At 42.6% G+C, this 21699-nt stretch overlaps 1 protein-coding gene across 1 annotated transcript in view; it reads right to left on the bottom strand.

Annotated features, from left to right (window-relative positions):
• Nucleotides 1-9831: 9831 nt before the first annotated feature.
• The window catches only part of LOC106566305 (nerve growth factor), a 207779-nt gene continuing 195911 nt past the window's right edge, over nucleotides 9832-21699 (bottom strand). Inside the window, exon 2 of the mRNA XM_014134212.3 lies at nucleotides 9832-12270. Coding sequence (XP_013989687.2) covers nucleotides 11390-12259 — 870 coding nt within the window. The 5' untranslated portion in view covers nucleotides 12260-12270 and the 3' untranslated portion in view covers nucleotides 9832-11389. The remainder of the gene's footprint in view (nucleotides 12271-21699) is intronic.

The raw sequence follows: 21699 nt of genomic DNA on the forward strand, positions 1-21699 counted from the left end.
AGGTCTGTATCTATAATTCTTAAAATAATTGTTATGCTTTTTGTGAACGTTTATCGTGAGTAATTTAGTAAAATGTTAGCGAATTCCCCGGAAGTTTGCGGGGGGTATGCTAGTTCTGAACGTCACATGCTAATGTAAAAAGCTGGTTTTTGATATAAATATGAACTTGATTGAACAAAACATGCATGTATTGTATAACATAATGTCCTAGGGTTGTCATCTGATGAAGATCATCAAAGGTGAGTGCTGCATTTAGCTGTCTTCTGGGTTTTGGTGACATTATATGCTGGCTTGAAAAATGGGTGTCTGATTATTTCTTGCTTGGTACTCTGCTGACATAATCTAATGTTTTGCTTTCGTTGTAAAGCCTTTTTGAAATCGGACAGTGTGGTTAGATTAACGAGAGTCTTGTCTTTAAATGGCTGTAAAATAGTCATATTTTTGAGAAATTGAAGTAATAGGATTTTTAAGGTTTTGAAAATCGCGCCACAGGATAGCAGTGGCTGTTACGTAGGTGGGACGAATTCGTCCCGCCTAGCCTAGAGAGGTTAATGAACCCACCAGGTACAACCCCAAAGCCGCAAACACTGGCACCCTCATAGATATCATCCTAACCAACGTGCCCTCTAAATACACCTCTGCTGTTTTCAACCAAGATCTCAGCGATCACTGCCTCATTGCCTGCACCCGTAATGGGTCAGCGGTCAAACGACCTCCACTCATCACTGTCAAACGCTCCCTGAAACATTTCAACGAGCAAGCCTTTCTAATCGACCTGGCCCTGGTATCCTGGAAGGATATTGACCTTATCCCATCAGTAGAGGATGCCTGGTTATTTTTTTTAAATGCCTTCCTCTCCATCTTAAATAAGCATGCCCCTTTCAAGAAATTTAGAACCAGGAACAGATATAGCCCTTGGTTCTCCCCAGACCTGACTGCCCTTAACCAACACAAAAATATCCTGTGGCGTTCTGCATTAGCATCGAACTGCCCCCGCGATATGCAACTTTTTAGGGAAGTTAGAAACCAATACACACAGGCAGTTAGAAACGCCAAGGCTAGCTTTTTCAAACAGAAATTCGCTTCGTGCAACTCCAACTCTAAAAAGTTCTGGGACATTGTAAAGTCCATGGAGAATAAGAACACCTCCTCCCAACTGCCCACTGCACTGAGGATAGGAAACTCTGTCACCACCGATAAGCCCACTATAATTGAGAATTTCAATAAGCATTTTTCTACGGCTGGCCATGCTTTCCACCTAACTACCCCTACTGCATTCAACAGCACTGCACCCCCCACAGCTACTCGCCCAAGCCTCCCCCATTTCTCCTTCTCCCAAATCCATTCAGCTGATGTTCTGAAAGAGCTGCAAAATCTGGACCCCTACAAATCAGCTGGGCTTGACAATCTGGACCCTTTCTTTCTAAAATTATCTGACGAAATTATTGCAACCCCTATTACTAGCCTGTTCAACCTCTCTTTCGTGTCGTCTGAGATTCCCATAGATTGGAAAGCAGCTGCTGTCATCCCCCTCTTCAAAGGAGGTGACACTCTTGACCCAAATTGCTACAGACCTATATCCATCCTACCCTGCCTTTCTAAGGTCTTCGAAAGCCAAGTCAACAAACAGATTACCGAACATTTCGAATCCCACCGCACCCGCTATGCAATCTGGTTTCAGAGCTGGTCATGGGTGCACCTCAGCCACGCTCAAGGTCCTAAACGACATCGTAACCGCCATCGATAAGAAACAATACTGTGCTGCTTTGACCTGGCCAAAGCTTTTGACTCTGTTAATCACCACATCCTCATCGGCAGACTCAGTAGCCTTGGTTTCTCAAACGATTGCGTCGCCTGGTTCACCAACTACTTCTCTGACAGAGTTCAGTGTGTCAAATCGGAGGGCCTACTGTCTGGACCTCTGGCAGTCTCTATGGGGGTACCACAGGGTTCAATTCTTGGGCCAACTCTTTTCTCTGTATACATAAATGATGTCGCTCTTGCTGCTGGTGAATCTCTGATCCACCTCTACGCAGACGACACCATTCTGTACACTTCTGGCCCTTCTTTGGACACTGTGTTAACCTGTTAGGGCTAGGGGGCAGTATTTGCACGGCTGGATAAAAAAAATGTACCCGATTTAATCTGGTTACTAATCCTACCCAGTAACTAGAATATGCATATACTTATTATATATGGATAGAAAACACTCTAAAGTTTCTAAAACTGTTTGAATGGTGTCTGTGAGTATAACAGAACTCATTTGGCAGGCAAAACCCTGAGACATTTTCTGACAGGAAGTGGATACCTGATGTGTTGTATTACCTTTAAACCTATCCCATTGAAAAACACAGGGGCTGAGGAATATTTTGGCACTTCCTATTGCTTCCACTAGATGTCACCAGCCTTTACAAAGTGTTTTGAGTCTTCTGGAGGGAGATCTGACCGAACAAGAGCCATGGAACGATGATGGCCCATTAGACACCTGGCGCGCGAGTTCATGTTGGGTACCCTCGTTCCAATACGTTATAAAAGAGTATGCATTCGTCCACCTTGAATATTATTCATGTTCTGGTTAAAAAAGGCCCTAATGATTTATGCTATACAACGTTTGACATGTTTGAACGAACGTAAATATATTTTTTCCCCTCGTTCATGACGAGAAGTCCGGCTGGCTTAGATCATGTGCTAACAAGACGGAGATTTTTGGACATAAATGATGAGCTTTTTTGAACAAAACTACATTCGTTATGGACCTGTGATACCTGGAAGTGACATCTGATGAAGAGAATCAAAGGTAATGGATTATTTACATAGTATTTTCGATTTTAGATCTCCCCAACATGACGTCTAGTCTGTATCGCAACGCGTATTTTTCTGGGCGCAGTGCTCAGATTATTGCAAAGTGTGATTTCCCAGTAAGGTTATTTTTAAATCTGGCAAGTTGATTGCGTTCAAGAGATGTAAATCTATAATTCTTTAAATGACAATATAATATTTTACCAATGTTTTCTAATTTTAATTATTTAATTTGTGGTGTTGACTTGACTGCCGGTTATTGGAGGGAAACGATTTCCTCAACATCAATGCCATAGTAAAACGCTGTTTTTGGATATAAATATGAACTTGATAGAACTAAAAATGCATGCATTGTCTAACATAATGTCCTAGGAGTGTCATCTGATGGAGATTGTAAAAGGTTAGTGCATCATTTTAGCTGGTTTTATGGTTTTGGTGACCCTGTCTTTGAATTGACAAAACATTACACACAACTCTTGTAAATGTACTGTCCTAACATACTCTAAATTTATGCTTTCGCCGTAAAACCTTTTTGAAATCGTAAAACGTGGTTAGATTAAGGAGATGTTTATCTTTCAAAGGGTGTAAAATAGTTGTATGTTTGAAAAATTTGAATTTTGACATTTATTTGGATTCAAATTTGCCGCTCTTGAAATGCACCTGCTGTTGATGGAGTGCACCACGGGTGGGACGCTAGCGTCCCACCTAGCCCATAGAGGTTAACAACCCTCCAGGCGAGCTTCAATGCCATTCAACTCTCCTTCCGTGGTCTCCAACTGCTCCTAAACACAAGTAAAACTAAATGCATGCTCTTCAACCGATCGCTGCCTGCACCTGCCCGCCTGTCCAGCATCACTTCTCTGGACGGTTCTAACTTAGAATTTGTGGACAACTACAAATACCTAGGTGTCTGGTTAGACTGTAAACTCTCCTTCCAGACTCACATCAATCATCTCCAATCCAAAGTGAAATCTCGAATTGGCTTCCTATTTTGCAACAAAGCATCCTTCACTCATGCTGCCAAACATACCCTCGTAAAACTGACCATCCTACCAATCCTCGACTTCGGCGATGTCATTTACAAAATAGCTTCCAATACCCTACTCAACAAGCTGGATGCAGTCTATCACAGTGCCATCCGTTTTGTCACCAAAGCCCCATATACTACCCACCACTGCGACCTGTACACTCTCGTTGGCTGGCCTTCGCTTCATAATCGTCGCCAAACACATTGGCTCCAGGTCATCTACAAGACCCTGCTAGGTAAAGTCCCCCCTTATCTCCGCTCACTGGTCACCATAGCAGCACCCACCTGTAGCACGCGCTCCAGCAGGTATATCTCTCTGGTCACCCCTAAAGCCAACTCCTCCTTTAGTCGTCTCTCCTTCCAGTTCTCTGCTGCCAATGACTGGAATGAACTACAAAAATCTCTGAAACTGGAAACACTTATCTCCCTCACTAGCTTTAAGCACCAGCTGTCAGAGCAGCTCACAGATCACTGCACCTGTACATAGCCCATCTATAATTTAGCCCGAACTACTACCTCTTCCCCTACTGTATTTATTTATTTTATTTATTTTGCTCCTTTGCACCATATTATTTATATTTTATCTTTGAACTTTCTTCAAACTACAAATCTACCATTCCAGTGTTTTTCTTGCTATACTTTATTTACTTTGCCACCATGACATTTTTTTGCCTTTACCTCCCTTATCTCACATCATTTGCTCACATTGTATATAGTCTTATATTTTTTTCTTTCTACTGCATCATTGATTGTATGTTGTTTTACTCCATGTGTAACTCTGTGTTTTTGTATGTTGTCGAACTGCTTTGCTTTATCTTGGCCAGGTCGCAATTGTAAATGAGAACTTGTTCTCAACTTGCCTACCTGGTTAAATAAAGGTGAAATAAAAAAATAAAAAAATGATAGGTTTAGATACATGGAAGGTATAGAAACCACATGATAGGTTTAGATACTACATGATAGGTTTATATACATGATAGGTTTATATACTACATGATAGGTTTATATACATGATAGATTTAGATACTACATGATAGGTTTATATACATGATAGGTTTAGATACTACATGGTAGGTTTATATACTACATGATAGGTATAGATACTACATGATAGGTTTAGTTACATGATAGGTTTAGATACTACATGATAGGTTTAGTTACATTGTAGGTTTATATACTACATGATAGGTTTATATACTACATGATAGGTTTAGATACTACATGATGGGTTTAGTTAAATGATAGGTTTAGTTACATGATAGGTTTAGATACTACATGATAGGTTTAGTTACATGGTAGGTTTATATACTACATGATAGGTTTATATACTACATGATAGGTTTAGATACTACATGATAGGTTTATATACTACATGATAGGTTTAGATACTACATTATAGGTTTAGATACTACATGATAGGTTTAGATACTACATGATGGGTTTAGTTAAATGATAGGTTCAGATACTACATGATAGGTTTATATACATGATAGGTTTATATACTACATGATAGGTTTATATACATGATAGGTTTAGATACTACATGATAGGTTTATATACATGATAGGTTTATATACTACATGATAGGTTTATATACATGATAGGTTTAGATACTACATGGTAGGTTTATATACTACATGATAGGTATAGATACTACATGATAGGTTTAGTTACATGATAGGTTTAGATACTACATGATAGGTTTAGTTACATGGTAGGTTTATATACTACATGATAGGTTTATATACTACATGATAGGTTTAGATACTACATGATGGGTTTAGTTACATGATAGTTTTATATACATGATATGTTTTGATACTACATGATAGGTTTAGATACATGATAGGTATAGAAACCACATGATAGGTTTAGATACATGATAGGTATAGAAACCACATGATAGGTTTAGATACTACATGATAGGTTTATATACATGATAGGTTTATATACTACATGATAGGTTTATATACATGATAGGTTTAGATACCATATGATAGGTTTAGATACAACATGGTAGGTTTATATACTACATGATAGGTATAGATACTACATGATAGGTTTAGTTACATGATAGGTTTAGATACTACATGATAGGTTTAGTTACATGGTAGGTTTATATACTACATGATATGTTTATATACTACATGATAGGTTTAGATGCTACATGATGGGTTTAGTTACATGGTAGGTTTATATACTACATGATAGGTTTATATACTACATGATAGGTTTAGATACTACATGATAGGTTTATATACTACATGATAGGTTTAGATACTACATTGTAGGTTTAGATACTACATGATAGGTTTAGATACTACATGATGGGTTTAGTTACATGGTAGGTTTATATACTACATGATAGGTTTATATACTACATGATAGGTTTAGATACTACATGATAGGTTTATATACTACATGATAGGTTTAGATACTACATTGTAGGTTTAGATACTACATGATAGGTTTAGATACTACATGATGGGTTTAGTTACATGATAGGTTTAGATACTACATGATAGGTTTAGAAACTACATGATAGGTTTAGAAACCATATGATAGGTTTAGAAACCACATGATAGGTTTAGATACTACATGGTAGGTTTAGATACTACATGATAGGTTTAGATACATGATAGGTTTAGATACAAGATGGGTTTAGATACTACATGATAGGTTTATATACATGATAGGTTTAGATACTACATGATAGGTTTAGATACATGATAGGTTTAGATACATGATGGGTTTAGATACTACATGATAGGTTTATATACATGATAGGTTTATATACATGATAGGCTTAGATACTTCATGATAGGTTTATATACTTGATAGGTTTAGATACTACATGATAGGTTTAGATACATGATAGGCTTAGATACTTCATGATAGGTTTATATACATGATAGGTTTAGATACATGGTAGGTTTAGATACATGGTAGGTTTAGATACATGATAGGTTTAGATACTACATGGTAGGTTTAGATACATGATAGGTTTAGATACTACATGATAGGTTTAGATACTACATGATAGGTTTAGATACTACATGGTAGGTTTATATACATGATAGGTTTAGATACTACATGATAGGTTTAGATACTACATGATAGGTTTATATACATGATAGGTTTAGATACATGGTAGGTTTATATACTACATGATAGGTTTAGATACTACATGATGGGTTTAGTTAAATGATAGGTTTAGTTACATGATAGGTTTAGATACTACATGCTAGGTTTAGATACTACATGATGGGTTTAGATACCACATGATAGGTTTAGATACTACATGATGGGTTTAGATACCACATGATAGGTTTAGATACTACATGATAGGTTTATATACTACATGATATGTTTACATACTACATGATATGTTTATATACAACATGATATGTTTATATACATGATAGGTTTAGATACTACATGATAAGTTTAAATACTACTGTCACAACGTCCACAGAAGGTGGCGCCTCTCGCCGTTCGGGCGGCGCTCGGCGGTCGTCGTCGCCGGCCTACTAGCTGCCACCGATTTCCTTCTCTGTTTCGTTTGGTTATGTCTGTGTAGGTTAGCACCTGTTTTGGGTTAAGTAATTAGTGGGGTTATTTACTCTGTCTGTTTTTTGTTTGGGGTTGTGTGGGATTGTTAGTGTGTCATCCTTAGTAGGTTGGGTATTTTATTTTTTACTCCGCTATGCTGTACTTAGGCATGAGGGTCTGCTGGGCTGCGCCCCAACTCAGTTAGGATTTTTTCCTGTCCTTTTGAGTTTGTACCCTGCCTTGGGTTGTGGCATATTTGGACTCATTCATTAAACGTGTGTTTTCACGTAGTTTTGTCTCCTGCGCCTGACTTCACCCCTCCTACAATCCAGAGACGGTTCTGACAACTAAATGATAGGTTTAGATACTACATGATAGGTTTATATACATGATAGGTTTAGATACATGATAGATTTATATACATGATAGGTTTAGATACATGATAGATTTATATACATGATAGGTTTAGATACTACATGATAGGCTTAGATACTACACTTGATACTTAAATCTGTCCTATACCCATCATGAGGTTGTTACAACCTAGCCTACAAATTAAAGTTTATTGCATAGGTCAAAAGACGATTTTGAGTAATCAACGTTTTTTTATATATATATTTTTTAAATTGAACCTTTATTTAAGGCAAGTCAGTTAAGAACAAATTCTTATTTACGTTGACGACGCTGGGCCAATTGTGCGCCGCCCTGTGGGACTGCCAATCACAGCCGTTTGTGATACATCCTGGATCACAAATGGACAGTTTTGCAACTGAAACCAGAGTTTATTCTGTACAAATTCAGGTAGGTCCCTCCCTGTTTTTTTGTTCTGTTTGCTTCCGTTTATATCCTCTTACAGATCTCAACAGATCAGTGTCCAACCCGCGGGACGGTTGAGCTAATGTGAGCTAATGCGATTAGCATGAGGTTGTAAGTAACAAGAAGATTTCCCAGAACATAGACATATCTGATATGGGCAGAAAGCTTAAATTCTTGTTAATCTAACTACACTGTCAGATTTACAGTAGCTATTACAGTAAAACAATACCATGCTATTGTTTGAGGAGAATGCACAGTTATGAACTTGAAAAGTTATTAATAAACCAATTTGGCACATTTGGGCAGTCTTGATACAACATTTTGAACAGAAATGCAATGGTTCATTAGATCAGTCTAAAACTTTGCACACACACTGCTGCCACCTAGTGGCCAACATCTAAATTGCGCCTGGGCTGGAATAATACATTATGGTCTTTCTCTTGCATTTCAAAGATGATGGTACAAAAAACTTTTTTTCTTCTATGTATTATCTTTTACCAGATCTAATGTGTTAAATTCTCCTACATTAATTTCACATTTCCACAAACTTCAAAGTGTTTCCTTTCAAATGGTATCAATAATATACATATCCTTGCTTCAGGTCCTGAGCTACAGGCAGTTAGATTTGGGTATGTCATTTTAGGCGAAAATTGGAGAAAACAAAGGTCTGCAACAGAATCGGCGGAATGAAAACACCCCTGATTAGTACTAGATTCAAAATCTGATCCTTTGATTGGGTGAGCAACATATGTGTTCATGCTGCAAAAACTCTGATAGGTTGGAGTTTATGAAGTTGTCATAATTACTGTGTAAGTCTATGGAAGGGGGTGAGAACTAAGAGCCTCCTAGGTTTGTTATTGAAGTCAATGTACCGAGAGGAGGATGGAAGCTAGCTGTCCTCCGGCTACACTATGGTGCTAACCTACAGAGTGCTGCTGAGGCTACTGTAGACCTTCATTACAAAACAGTCTGTTTTAATCAATTATTTGGTGACGTGAGTATATTTAGTATAGTTTTATCTAAAAAGGATATCTTTTTTAATGTTTCACTATTTTATTTTTTATGAAATTCACTGAGGTGGATGCTCCTCCCCTTCTTCCTCTGTGAAGCCTCGCTGACCACCAGTGATAGATAGCTCTGACATTACGTCATTCCCAACACCATTCCGGAAGGCTCCGTTCATCCCAGTGCTCCAAGGTCTCCAAGGTGACAGGTATACCGGTGTTCTAGGAGCAGCTTGGTGATCCCATCTCTCCTGGAAGGTGTGCGTATTATGCTGGGTCAACACGGCCAGGGTGAGATTCCACCTCTCTGACACGCACGCACGCACACACACACACCACACATGGTATTAATAGAGATCATCCGTTTCCCCCAACCAAGTGACAGAAGACTGGAGGCAGGAGGCAGGAGGCAGGAGACGGGAGGCGGGAGGCAGGAGACAGGAGACAGGAGGCAGGAGAAAGGAGGCAGGAGGCAGGAGGCAGGAGACAGGAGGCAGGAGGCAAGAGACGGGAGGCAGGAGGCAGGAGGCAGGAGGCAGGAGGCAGGAGGCAAGAGACTGGAAGCAGGAGGCAGGAGGCAAGAGACAGGAGGCAGGAGACAGGAGGCAGGAGACAGGAGACAGGAGACAGGCATGTACTGAAGTGTTTAATAAATAACAGCATCATCATCAACAACAACAAAAAGTTGAATTCATGATGTACAGTGCCTTTGGATGGTATTCAGACCCCTTGACTTTTTCCACATTTTGTTACTTTACAGTCTTACACTAAAATGTATTAAATAGATTTTCCCCCTTATCAATCTACACACAATACCCCATAATGACATCACAATACCCCGTAATGACATCACAATACCCCGTAATGACATCACAATACCCCATAATGACATCACAATACCCCGTAATGACATCACAAAACCCCGTAATGACAAAGAAAAAATAGGTTTTTAGAAATTGTTTCTAATTTGTATTTTAGAAAAAAGTTTTCAGACCCTTTACTTGTGGTTAGGGTTGTTGTCCCGTTGAAAGGTAAACCTTCGCCCCAGTCTGAGGTCCTGAGGTTTTCATCAAGGATATCTCTGTACTTTGCTCCGGTCATCTTTGCCTCGATCCTGACTAGTCTCCCAGTCCCTGCCACTGAAAAACATCCCCACCCATGATGCTGCCACCACCATGCTTCACCGTAGGGATGGTGCCAGGTTTCCTCCAGAGGTGATGCTTGGCATTCAGGCCAAAGAGTTGAATCTTGGTTTCATCAGACCAGAGAACCTTGTTTCTCATGGTCTGAAAGTCCTTTAAGTGCCTTTTGGCAAACTCCAAGTGGGCTGTCATGTGCCTTTTACTGAGGACTGGCTTCCGTCTGGCCACTCTACCATAAAGGCCTGATTGGTGGAGTGCTGCAGAGATGGTTGTCCTTCTGGAAGGTTCTCCCATCTCCACAGAGGAACTCTGGAGCTCTGTCAGAGTGACCATCGGGTTCTTGGTCATCTCCCTGACCAAGGCCCTTGTCCCCTGATTGCTTAGTTAGGCCAGGCGGCCAGCTCTAGGAAGAGTCTTGGAGGTTCAATTTCGAGTCTCATAACAAAGGGTATGAATACTTATGTAAATAAGGTATTTCTGTTGTGTATTTTAATACACTTGCAAAAATGTCTACAAACCTGTTTTCACTTTGTCATGATGGGGTATTGTGTGTAGTTTGATGAGCAATTCATTTTATTTGATAACTTTTAGAATAAGGCTGTAACGTAAGAAAATGTAAAAAAAAGTCATGTGGTCTGAATAGTTTCCGAAGGTGCTGCATATATACACTTATTTAATATATATTCGACTGTATAAACTATAAATATGACATGCAGTCCTCATAAGTTAGAAGAACCAGAAATCTGACTGAGGTAGGGTGGGGAGAGGGGAAGGGCTGGTCGGATACAGGAGAGTGTGTCTGTGTGTCTGTGTGTGTCTGTATGTGGGAGTGTGTGTCTGTGTGTGTCTGTGTGTGTCTGTGTGTGTGGGAGTGGGTCTGTGTCTGTGTGTGTCTGTGTGTGTCTGTGTGTGTGGGAGTGTGTCTGTGTGTGTGGGAGTGTGTGTGTGTGTGTGTGTGTGTGTGTGTGTGTGTGTGTGTGTGTGTGTGTGTGTGTGTGTGTGTGTGTGTGTGTGTGTATATATGGGTCCATAGTCCTAGGGGTGAGAGGTCAGTGCCTCCAGGACTTGCGGCTGAGGACACACACACACGCTGCGTTGATGCGAATCAGCCTCCACGCCGTCTGCTCCTTGGACTTGGTGAGCGCACGCACAAACGTGTGTGTGTTGGTGCAGTAGGAGTTCCAGTGGCGGCTGTCGATGCCGCGGCACCCCGCTTTAGAACCGCCTCCGCTGGCCCCTCCCCCAGCCCCGGCCCCGCCCACCGGGGGTGTGGCCACGCGGCAGGTGGTCTCGTAGAAGAACTGTCTCTTGCGGACGTTGTCTATCTTCACCTCTGGTAGAACCTCCACCTCGTTGCCGGCGATGTCCGTGGCCTTGGTCAAGTTCCCCAACCAAACGCTGATGCTATCGCACACGGAGTATTCCCCCCTGTGCATGGGCTGTCCACCTGCCTTCCGTCTCACCCTCACTCCCCCATCTCCCACCCCTTCCCCCTCCTCCTCGTCCCCTGTCTCCCACCCCAGGGTGTGGTGAGAGGGGGGTACGTCGCTGAAGACGACGCGTGGTGAGGTGCGGTACTTCCGCTTGCTGAACAGTTTGGGGTCCACCTCAGGGATGGAAGAGGTAGAGGAGGAGTCTGTCTCAGAGTGGCCCAGGGAAGAGCTCCCGTCCTGGGGTAGAGAGGCTGGTCTGTGGGCCTGTCTGGTCCGGCTTGGTCTCTGCTGACTCTCCTTGTCTGCTGCTGGCTGCTCCTGCTGAGGTGACACTGACAGGTGGGCCGTCCGCTGCTGTTCTGCTCTGCCATTGGCTGCTGTGTGGTGTTCTGCGCTGTGGTTGGCAGCCACCGGGCCCAGGGCCCCTTCCATGTTCAGTACAGCCTGGATGCCGATGAGCAGGAGCACCAACAGCAACGACCTCATGGGCACACGTCCTGTCAACAACAACACACGTCCTGTCAACAACAACAACACACGTCCTGTCAACAACAACAACACACGTCCTGTCAACAACAACAACACACGTCCTGTCAACAACAACACACGTCCTGTCAACAACAACACACGTCCTGTCAACAACAACAACACGTCCTGTCAACAACAACACACGTCCTGTCAACAATAACAACACACGTCCTGTCAACAACAACAACACACGTCCTGTCAACAACAACACACGCCCTGTCAACAACAACACACGTCCTGTCAACAACAACACACGCCCTGTCAACAACAACACACGTCCTGTCAACAACAACACACATCCTGTCAACAACAACACACCTCCTGTCAACAACAACACACCTCCTGTCAACAATAACAACGCACGTCCTGTCAACAACAACATACGTCCTGTCAACAACAACACATGTCCTGTCAACAACACATGTCCTGTCAACAACAACACGTGTCCTGTCAACAACAACACACCCTGTCAACAACAACACATGTCCTGTCAACAATAACAACCCACGTCCTGTCAACAACAACACATGCCCTGTCAGCAACACATGTCCTGTAAACAATAACAACACAAGACCTGTCAACAACAACACATGTCCTGTCAACAACAACACATGTCCTGTCAACAATAACAACACAAGTCCTGTCAACAACAACACATGTCCTGTCAACAACAATACATGTCCTGTCAACAACAACACATGACCTGTCAACAACAACACACGTCCTGTCAACAATAACAACAGATCCTGTCAACAACAACCCACGTCCTGTCAACAACAATACATGTCCTGTCAACAACAACCCACGATCTGTCAACAACAACCCATGTCCTGTCAACAACAATGCAAGTCCTGTCAACAACATCACACGTTCTGTCAACAACAACACACGTCCTTTCAACAATAACAACACACATTCTGTCAACAGCAACACACGTCCTGTCAACAACAACACATGTCCTGTCAACAACAACCCATGTCATCTCAACAACAACCCACGTCCTGTCAACGACAACACACGTCCTGTCAACAACAACCCACAATCTGTCAACAACAACACACGTCCTTTCAACAATAACAACACACGTTCTGTCAACAACAACCCACATTCTGTCAACAACAACACACGTCCTTTCAACAATAACAACCCACATTCTGTCAACAACAACACACATTCTGCCAACAACAACACACGTCCTTTCAACAATAACAACACACGTTCTGTCAACAACAACCCACATTCTGTCAACAACAACACACGTCCTTTCAACAATAACAACACACGTTCTGTCAACAACAACCCACATTCTGTCAACAACAACACATGTCCTTTCAACAATAACAACCCACGTTCTGTCAACAACAACACACATTCTGCCAACAACAACACACGTCCTTTCAACAATAACAACACACGTCCTGAAACAGTTCCAGATAAATTAACACAGTGTCGTAGACACAGATACATTAACACAGTGCCGTAGACACAGAGAAATTAACACAGTGCCATGGACACAGATAAACAGACACAATATGGACTCTGTGTTCTGTGAATCCTCTTCACAGACATAGAACATGAGCGGCCATTGACCAGACATCAGCTAGAGTTAGTAGTGTGTGTTGTAGTGAAATAAACAATACATTACAGATACCCAAAGAAAACTATTTAGGTAGTACTTCAAAGTATTTCTACTTAAGTACTTTAAACCCTTGACAGTCGATACACCAGATGTGTGTGTCTTTGAGCCAATTCTTTTTTAATCACACACCGAAGAAATTATAAAGAGAATTTAGTTGCTAATGGCAACCTGCAGTACCCCGGTCGGCCATCAACTAGAGTTACTCAATGAGAGGGGGCAGCACTGAGCTAGCCTGCAGTACCCCGGTCAGCCTTCAGCTAGAGTTACTCAATGAGAGGGGGCAGCACTGAGCTAGCCTGCAGTACCCCGGTCAGCCTTCAGCTAGAGTTACTCAATGAGAGGTGGCAGCACTGAGCTAGCCTGCAGTACCCCGGTCGGCCTTCAGCTAGACTTACTCAATGAGAGGGGGCAGCACTGAGCTAGCCTGCAGTACCCCGGTCGGCCTTCAGCTAGAGTTACTTAATGAGAGGGGGCAGCACTGAGCTAGCCTGCAGTACCCCGGTCGGCCTTCAGCTAAAGTTACTCAATGAGAGGGGGCAGCACTGAGCTAGCCTGCAGTACCCCGGTCGGCCTTCAACTAGAGTTACTCAATGAGAGGGGGCAGCACTGAGCTAGCCTGCAGTACTCCGGTCGGCCTTCAGCTAGAGTTACTCAATGAGAGGGGACAGCACTGAGCTAGCCTGCAGTACCCCGGTCGGCCTTCAGCTAGAGTTACTCAATGAGAGGGGGCAGCACTGAGCTAGCAACGTCACTTCCTTGAGGATCTCAAACTGCACGTGTTATATCTCCTGAGATGCCGTCTTAATTGACTTCATTTGGCGTCGATGCACTCTTGAGTTGTCACACATGAATGAATGGTGACACATGATCAATGGCTTTGTCCATTCACATATACAGTCATTGGGTATAACCCACAAACGCACGCATGAAGAAAAATGTGGGTTGTGGCTGGGCTCAGTCCATACACATACAACTCTCTACATACTTGACACGTAACCTGCCCACCACATGCATGTGATTGGTGGAATTTCTGAGTGAATGAATGACAGGAATGTAGCCTGGAATAGAAAGAGCTGTCTAGGCCCTCCCAGTCTCTCTACAGGACCAGCTGGCTAGGCCCTCCCAGTCTCTCTACAGGACCAGCTGGCTAGGCCCTCCCAGTCTCTCTCTAGGACCAGCTGGTTAGTCCCTCCCAGTCTCTCTACAGGACCAGCTGGTTAGTCCCTCCCAGTCTCTCTACAGGACCAGCTGGCTAGGCCCTCCCAGTCTCTCTCTAGGACCAGCTGGCTAGGCACTCCCAGTCTCTCTCTAGGACCAGCTGGCAAGGCCCTCCCAGTCTCTCTACAGGACCAGCTGGCAAGGCCCTCCCAGTCTCTACAGGACCAGCTGGCTAGTCCCTCCCAGTCTCTACAGGAGACACAAGGAATAAAATAAAATACACAAGAATGTGTCTACATACAGGAAGTTCCCAATAGACCAGGCCTGACTATCCAACCTTCTGGATCAGTCTGGGTCTATATACAGGAAGTACCAGATCAGTCTGGGTCTATATACAGGAAGTACCAGATCAATGTGGAGCTATATACAGGAAGTACACAATAGACCAGGCCTCATTATCCAACCTTTTGGATCAGTCTGGGTCTATATACAGGAAGTACCAGATTAATGTGGAGCTATATACAGGAAGTTCCCAATAGACCAGGCCTCATTATCCAACCTTCTGGATCAGTCTGGGTCTATATACAGGAAGTACCAGATAAGTCTGGGTCTATATACAGGAAGTACCCAATAGACCAGGCCTCATTATCCAACCTTCTGGATCAGTCTGGGTCTATATACAGGAAGTACCAGATTAATGTGGAGCTATATACAGGAAGTACCCAATAGACCAGGCCTCATTATCCAACCTTCTGGATCAGTATGGGTCTATATACAGGAAGTACCCAATAGACCAGGCCTCATTATCTAACCTTCTGGTTCAGTATGGGTCTATATACAGGAAGTACCATATCAATGTGGAGCTATATACAGGAAGTACCCAATAGACCAGGACTCATTATCCAACCTTCTGGATCAGTCTGGGTCTATATACAGGAAGTACCCAATAGACCAGGCCTCATTATCCAACCTTCTGGATCAGTATGGGTCTATATACAGGAAGTACCCAATAGACCAGGCCTCATTATCCAACCTTCTGGATCAGTCTGGGTCTATATACAGGAAGTACCAGAACAATGTGGAGCTATATACAGGAAGTACCCAATAGACCAGGCCTGACTATCCAACCTTCTGGATCAGTTTGGGTCTATATACAGGAAGTACCAGATCAATGTGGAGCTATATACAGGAAGTACCCAATAGACCAGGCCTCATTATCCAACCTTTTGGATCAGTCTGGGTCTATACACAAGAAGTACCCAATAGACTAGGCCTCATTATCTAACCTTCTGGATCAGTCTGGGTCTATATACAGGAAGTACCAGATCAATGTGGAGCTATATACAGGAAGTACCCAATAGACCAGGCCTCATTATCCAACCTTCTGGATCAGTCTGGGTCTATATACAGGAAGTACCAGATCAGTCTGGGTCTATATACAGGAAGTACCCAATAGACCAGGCCTCATTATCTAACCTTCTAGATCAGTATGGGTCTATTCTCTACAGTTCAGAAGGTCCAGAAAGTTACAGTAGCAGGTTACTCATGTGGTGTATTTTGATCACACGACGGTGCTCTCTCTCTCCTTCCAAATTCCCAGCCAGGGGAATAGGCCTATTCAATATGGAAGCCGTTTACCAATTACAACCATACGGAACAAACAGAGTAAAATTAGAGTTTCTATTGGGACAAATTCAGGTAGGTCCCTTGCATTCCGTTCTGTTTGCTTCTATTTAAGAAAAGTTTTCCAACAGAATCGGCGTAATGAATACACCCCAGTTCTTTTGGTTTCTGAATGTTTTCATTAGGGCAGGAAGAGCAAGCTGTAGTAGTAAATAAAATGCTGGAGATAAGTGTACAACAAGCTACTGTAGGTCTAGTCAAGCTTTTCCTTGGTCTCCAAGAGCCAAACAGGACACAATAGTTATTACAAGCTACTGATGGCCTAGTCAAGCTTTTCCTGGGACTCCAAGAGCCAAACAGGACACAATGGGTATTACAAACTATCGTAGGCCTAGTCAAGCTTTTCCTGGGACTCCAAGAGCCAAACAGGACACGATAGTTATTACAAGCTATCGTAGGCCTAGTCAAGCTTTTCCTGGGACTCCAAGAGCCAAACAGGACACGATAGTTATTACAAACTATCGTAGGCCTAGTCTACAACATCTGATGTATTTGAAATGACAGGCAGCCTAGGATAAACATACTGTATCACTCGAAAACGGAGAACAACACAAAGGCATAGCCTACAGATAGTCCAGCCATCTACGTGGACTGTTGTCTTCCTCCCCATTCGGTAGCAGCTCCAACACCCAATTTAATCCTTGGCTTCCTATTTCGCAACTGTCACGTCCTGACCATAGTAAGATGTTATTTTCTATGGTAGAGTAGGTCAGGGCGTGACAGGGGGTGTTTTGTGTTTTTCTATGTTTTCTATATCTATGTTTAGTTCTAGTTTTCTATTTCTATGTTTTTGTTTTTTTGGGGTTGATCTCCAATTAGAGGCAGCTGGTCTTCGTTGTCTCTAATTGGAGATCATACTTAAGTATTTTTTTTTTCACCTGTGTTTGTGGGTAGTTATTTTCTGTTTAGTTATCTGTTACCTGACAGAACTGTTGGCTTTTCGTTTGTTATTTTGTCTTTAGTGTTCTGATTTTAATAAATATTCATCATCAGCACTAAACACGCTGCGCTTTGGTCCCCTCTCTACGACAGCTGTTACAGCAACAAAGCCTCTATTTCGCAACAAAACATACCCTCGTAAAACTGACAATCCTACCGATCCTCGACTTCGGCGATGTCATCTACAAAATAGCTTCAAATACTCTACTTAGAAAACTGGATAGCAGTCTATCACAGTGCCATCCGTTTTGTCACCAAAGCCCCATATACCACCCACCACTGCGACCTGTATGCTATCGTCGGCTGGCCCTCGCTACATATTCGTCGCTAAACCCACTGGCTCCAGGTCATCTATAAGTCTATGCTAGGTAAAGCTCCGCCTTATCTCAGCTCACTGGTCACCATAGCAGCACCCACCCGTAGCACACGCTCCAGCAGGTATATCTCACTGGTCAACCCCAAAGCCAACTCCTCCTTTGGCCGTCTCTCTTTCCAGTTCTCTGCTGCCAATGACTGGAACGAGTTGCAAAAATCTCTGAAGCTGGAGACTCATATCTCCCTCACTAACTTTAAGCACCAGCTATCTGAGCAGCTAACCGATAACTGCAGCTGTACATAGCCCATCTGTAAATAGCCCATCTATCTACCTACCTCATCCCCATATTGTTTTTATTTACTTTTCTGCTCTTTTGCACACCAGTATCTCTACTTGCACATCATCATCTGCTCATTTATCACTCCAGTGTTAATCTGCTAAATTGTAATTACTTGCTACTATGGCCTATTTATTGCCTTACCTCCTCACGCCATTTGCACACACTGTATATAGACTTTCTTTTTGTTTTACTCCATGTGTAACTCTGTGTTGTTGTATGTGTCGAACTGCTGTGCTTTATCTTGACCAGGTCGCAGTTGTAAATGAGAACTTGTTCTCAACTAGCTTACCTGGTTAAATAAAGGACTTGTTCTCAACTAGATTACCTGGTTAAATAAAGGACTTGTTCTCAACTAGCCTACCTCGTTAAATAAAGGACTTGTTCTCAACTAGATTACCTGGTTAAATAAAGGACTTGTTCTCAACTTGCCTACCTGGTTAAATAAAATAAAATAAAAAATGTAACAATCCATTCACTTTTTTCCACATTGAGGAACCATCTCCTTTCGACTTCAAAATTCTGTTTAACTTTTCTAGATAATCTTCAGCAGACTGCAAAGAAACACTTCAATTATTGTGATGACACCCTCTCTACCCCTATCAGACACCCTCTCTACCCCTATCAGACACCCTCTCTACCCCTATCAGACACCCTCTCTACCCCAGCCCTACCTATCAGACACCCTCTCTACTACTATCAGACACCCTCTCTACCCCAGCCCTACCTGTCAGACACCCTCTCTACCCCTATCAGACACCCTCTCTACCCCAGCTCTACCTATCAAACACCCTCTCTACCCCTATCACACACCCTCTCTAACCCAGCCCTACCTGTCAGACACCCTCTCTACCCCTATCAGTCACCCTCTCTACCCCTATCAGACACCCTCTCTACCTCAGCCCTACCTATCAGACACCCTCTCTGCCCCAACCCTTCCTGTCAGACACCCTCTCTACCCCTATCAGACACCCTCTCTACCCCAGCCCTACCTGTCAGACACCCTCTCTACCCCTATCAGACACCCTCTCTACCTCAGCCCTACCTATCAGCCCTACCTCTTCCCCAACCCTACCTATCAGACACCCTCTCTGCCCCAATCCTACCTGTCAGACACCCTCTCTGCCCCAATCCTACCTGTCAGACATACACACTTTACTAGAAATGCAGCCCGCACTGCCTCTCACAGCTCACACACTTTACCCCTGTCTCACAGCCCACAGCCCACACTGTCACGTCCTGACCAGTAAAAGGGGTTGTTTGTTATTGTAGTTTGGTCAGGGCATTGCAGGGGGTGTTTGTTTAGTGTGTTTCAGGGTTTTTGGTTTATGTTCTATGTTTTCTATTTCTATGTGGTTTTTCTAGTTTTTCTATGTCTATGTTAGTTTTGTCAACGACCTCTAATCAGAAGTGGCTGTTTCTTGTCATCTCTGATTGGAGGCCATATTTAGTTGTGCGTGTTTTCACTTGTGTTGGTGGTTGATTCCTGTTTAGTCTGTGCACCTTACAGGACTGTTTTTCGTTGTTTGTTTTGTGCAAGTGTTTTGTTTTTCCTTCGAATAAAATATGTTCAATATACCCGCTGCAGTTTGGTCCACTCCATACGACGACCGTTACACACACACACACAGTCTGTGTTTAACATTTAGTGTTCTGAAATTCCAACATTCAGAATGTGAGGTATTTCCAACCCCATTATGCCCTCCATATATACACCAACCACCATGCACACACCCTCTCACACCATCTCACACACTCTCACACCCTCTCACACCCTCTCACATACTCTCACACCCTCTCACACCCTCTCATACCCTCTCACACCCTCTCACACACTCTCACACACTCTCACACACTCTCACACACTCTTACACACTCTCACACCCTCAATGCACGCATCCACAAATACAGGCACGTGTATGGTCTATGCATTTGTACTGGTATGTCTATACATTTCTGACATAGTGAGAACAGCAAATAGAGAGAACATCTAGCCTGTTAATACATACAGGGAGGAGATGAGTACATGGCTATATACAGGGAGTGTAAAATAACATGGCTGTATACAGGGAGTATAACATGGCTATATACAGGGAGTGTAAAATAACATGGCTATATACAGGGAGTGTAAAATAACATGGCTATATACAGGGAGTGGAAAATAATATGGCTATATACAGGGAGTGGAAAATAACATGGCAATTACAGTGAGTATAAAATAACATGGCTATATACAGGGAGTGTAAAATAACATGGCTATTACAGGGAGTGTAAAATAACATGGCTGTATACAGGGAGTAGAAAATAACATGGCTATATACAGGGAGTGTAAAATAACATGGCTATATACAGGGAGTAGAAAATAACATGGCTATATACAGGAAGTATAAAATAACATGGCTATATACAGGGAGTATAAAATAACATGGCTATATACAGGGAGTATGAAATCACATGGCTATATACAGAGAGTATAACATGGCTATATACAGTGCCTTGCGAAAGTATTCGGCCCCCTTGAACTTTTCGACCTTTTGCCACATTTCAGGCTTCAAACATAAAGATATAAAACTGTAATTTTTTGTGAAGAATCAACAACAAGTGGGACACAATCATGAAGTGGAACGAAATGTATTGGATATTTCAAACTTTGATAACAAATAAAAAACTGAAAAATTGGGCATGCAAAATTATTCAGCCCCCTTAGGTTAATACTTTGTAGCGCCACCTTTTGCTGCGATTACAGCTGTCGCTTGGGGTATGTCTCTATCAGTTTTACACATCGAGAGACTGACATTTTTGCCCATTCCTCCTTGCAAAACAGCTCGAGCTCAGTGAGGTTGGATGGAGAGCGTTTGTGAACAGCAGTTTTCAGTTCTTTCCACAGATTCTCGATTGGATTCAGGTCTGGACTTTGACTTGGCCATTCTAACACTTGGATATGTTTATTTGTGAACCATTCCATTGTAGATTTTGCTTTATGTTTTGGATCATTGTCTTGTTGGAAGACAAATCTCCGTCCCAGTCTCAGGTCTTTTGCAGACTCCATCAGGTTTTCTTCCAGAATGGTCCTGTATTTGGCTCCATCCATCTTCCCATCAATTTCAACCATCTTCCCTGCCCCTGCTGAAGAAAAGCAGGCCCAAACCATGATGCTGCCACCACCATGTTTGACAGTGGGGATGTGGTGTTCAGGGTGATGAGCTGTGTTGCTTTTACGCCAAACATAACGTTTTGCATTGTTGCCAAAAAGTTCGATTTTGGTTTCATCTGACCAGAGCACCTTCTTCCACATTTTTGGTGTGTCTCCCAGGTGGTTAGTGGCA

Source organism: Salmo salar, chromosome 13, assembly GCF_965601325.2.
Source record: "Salmo salar chromosome 13, fSalSal1, whole genome shotgun sequence".
NCBI classification, from domain to species: Eukaryota; Metazoa; Chordata; class Actinopteri; order Salmoniformes; family Salmonidae; genus Salmo; species Salmo salar.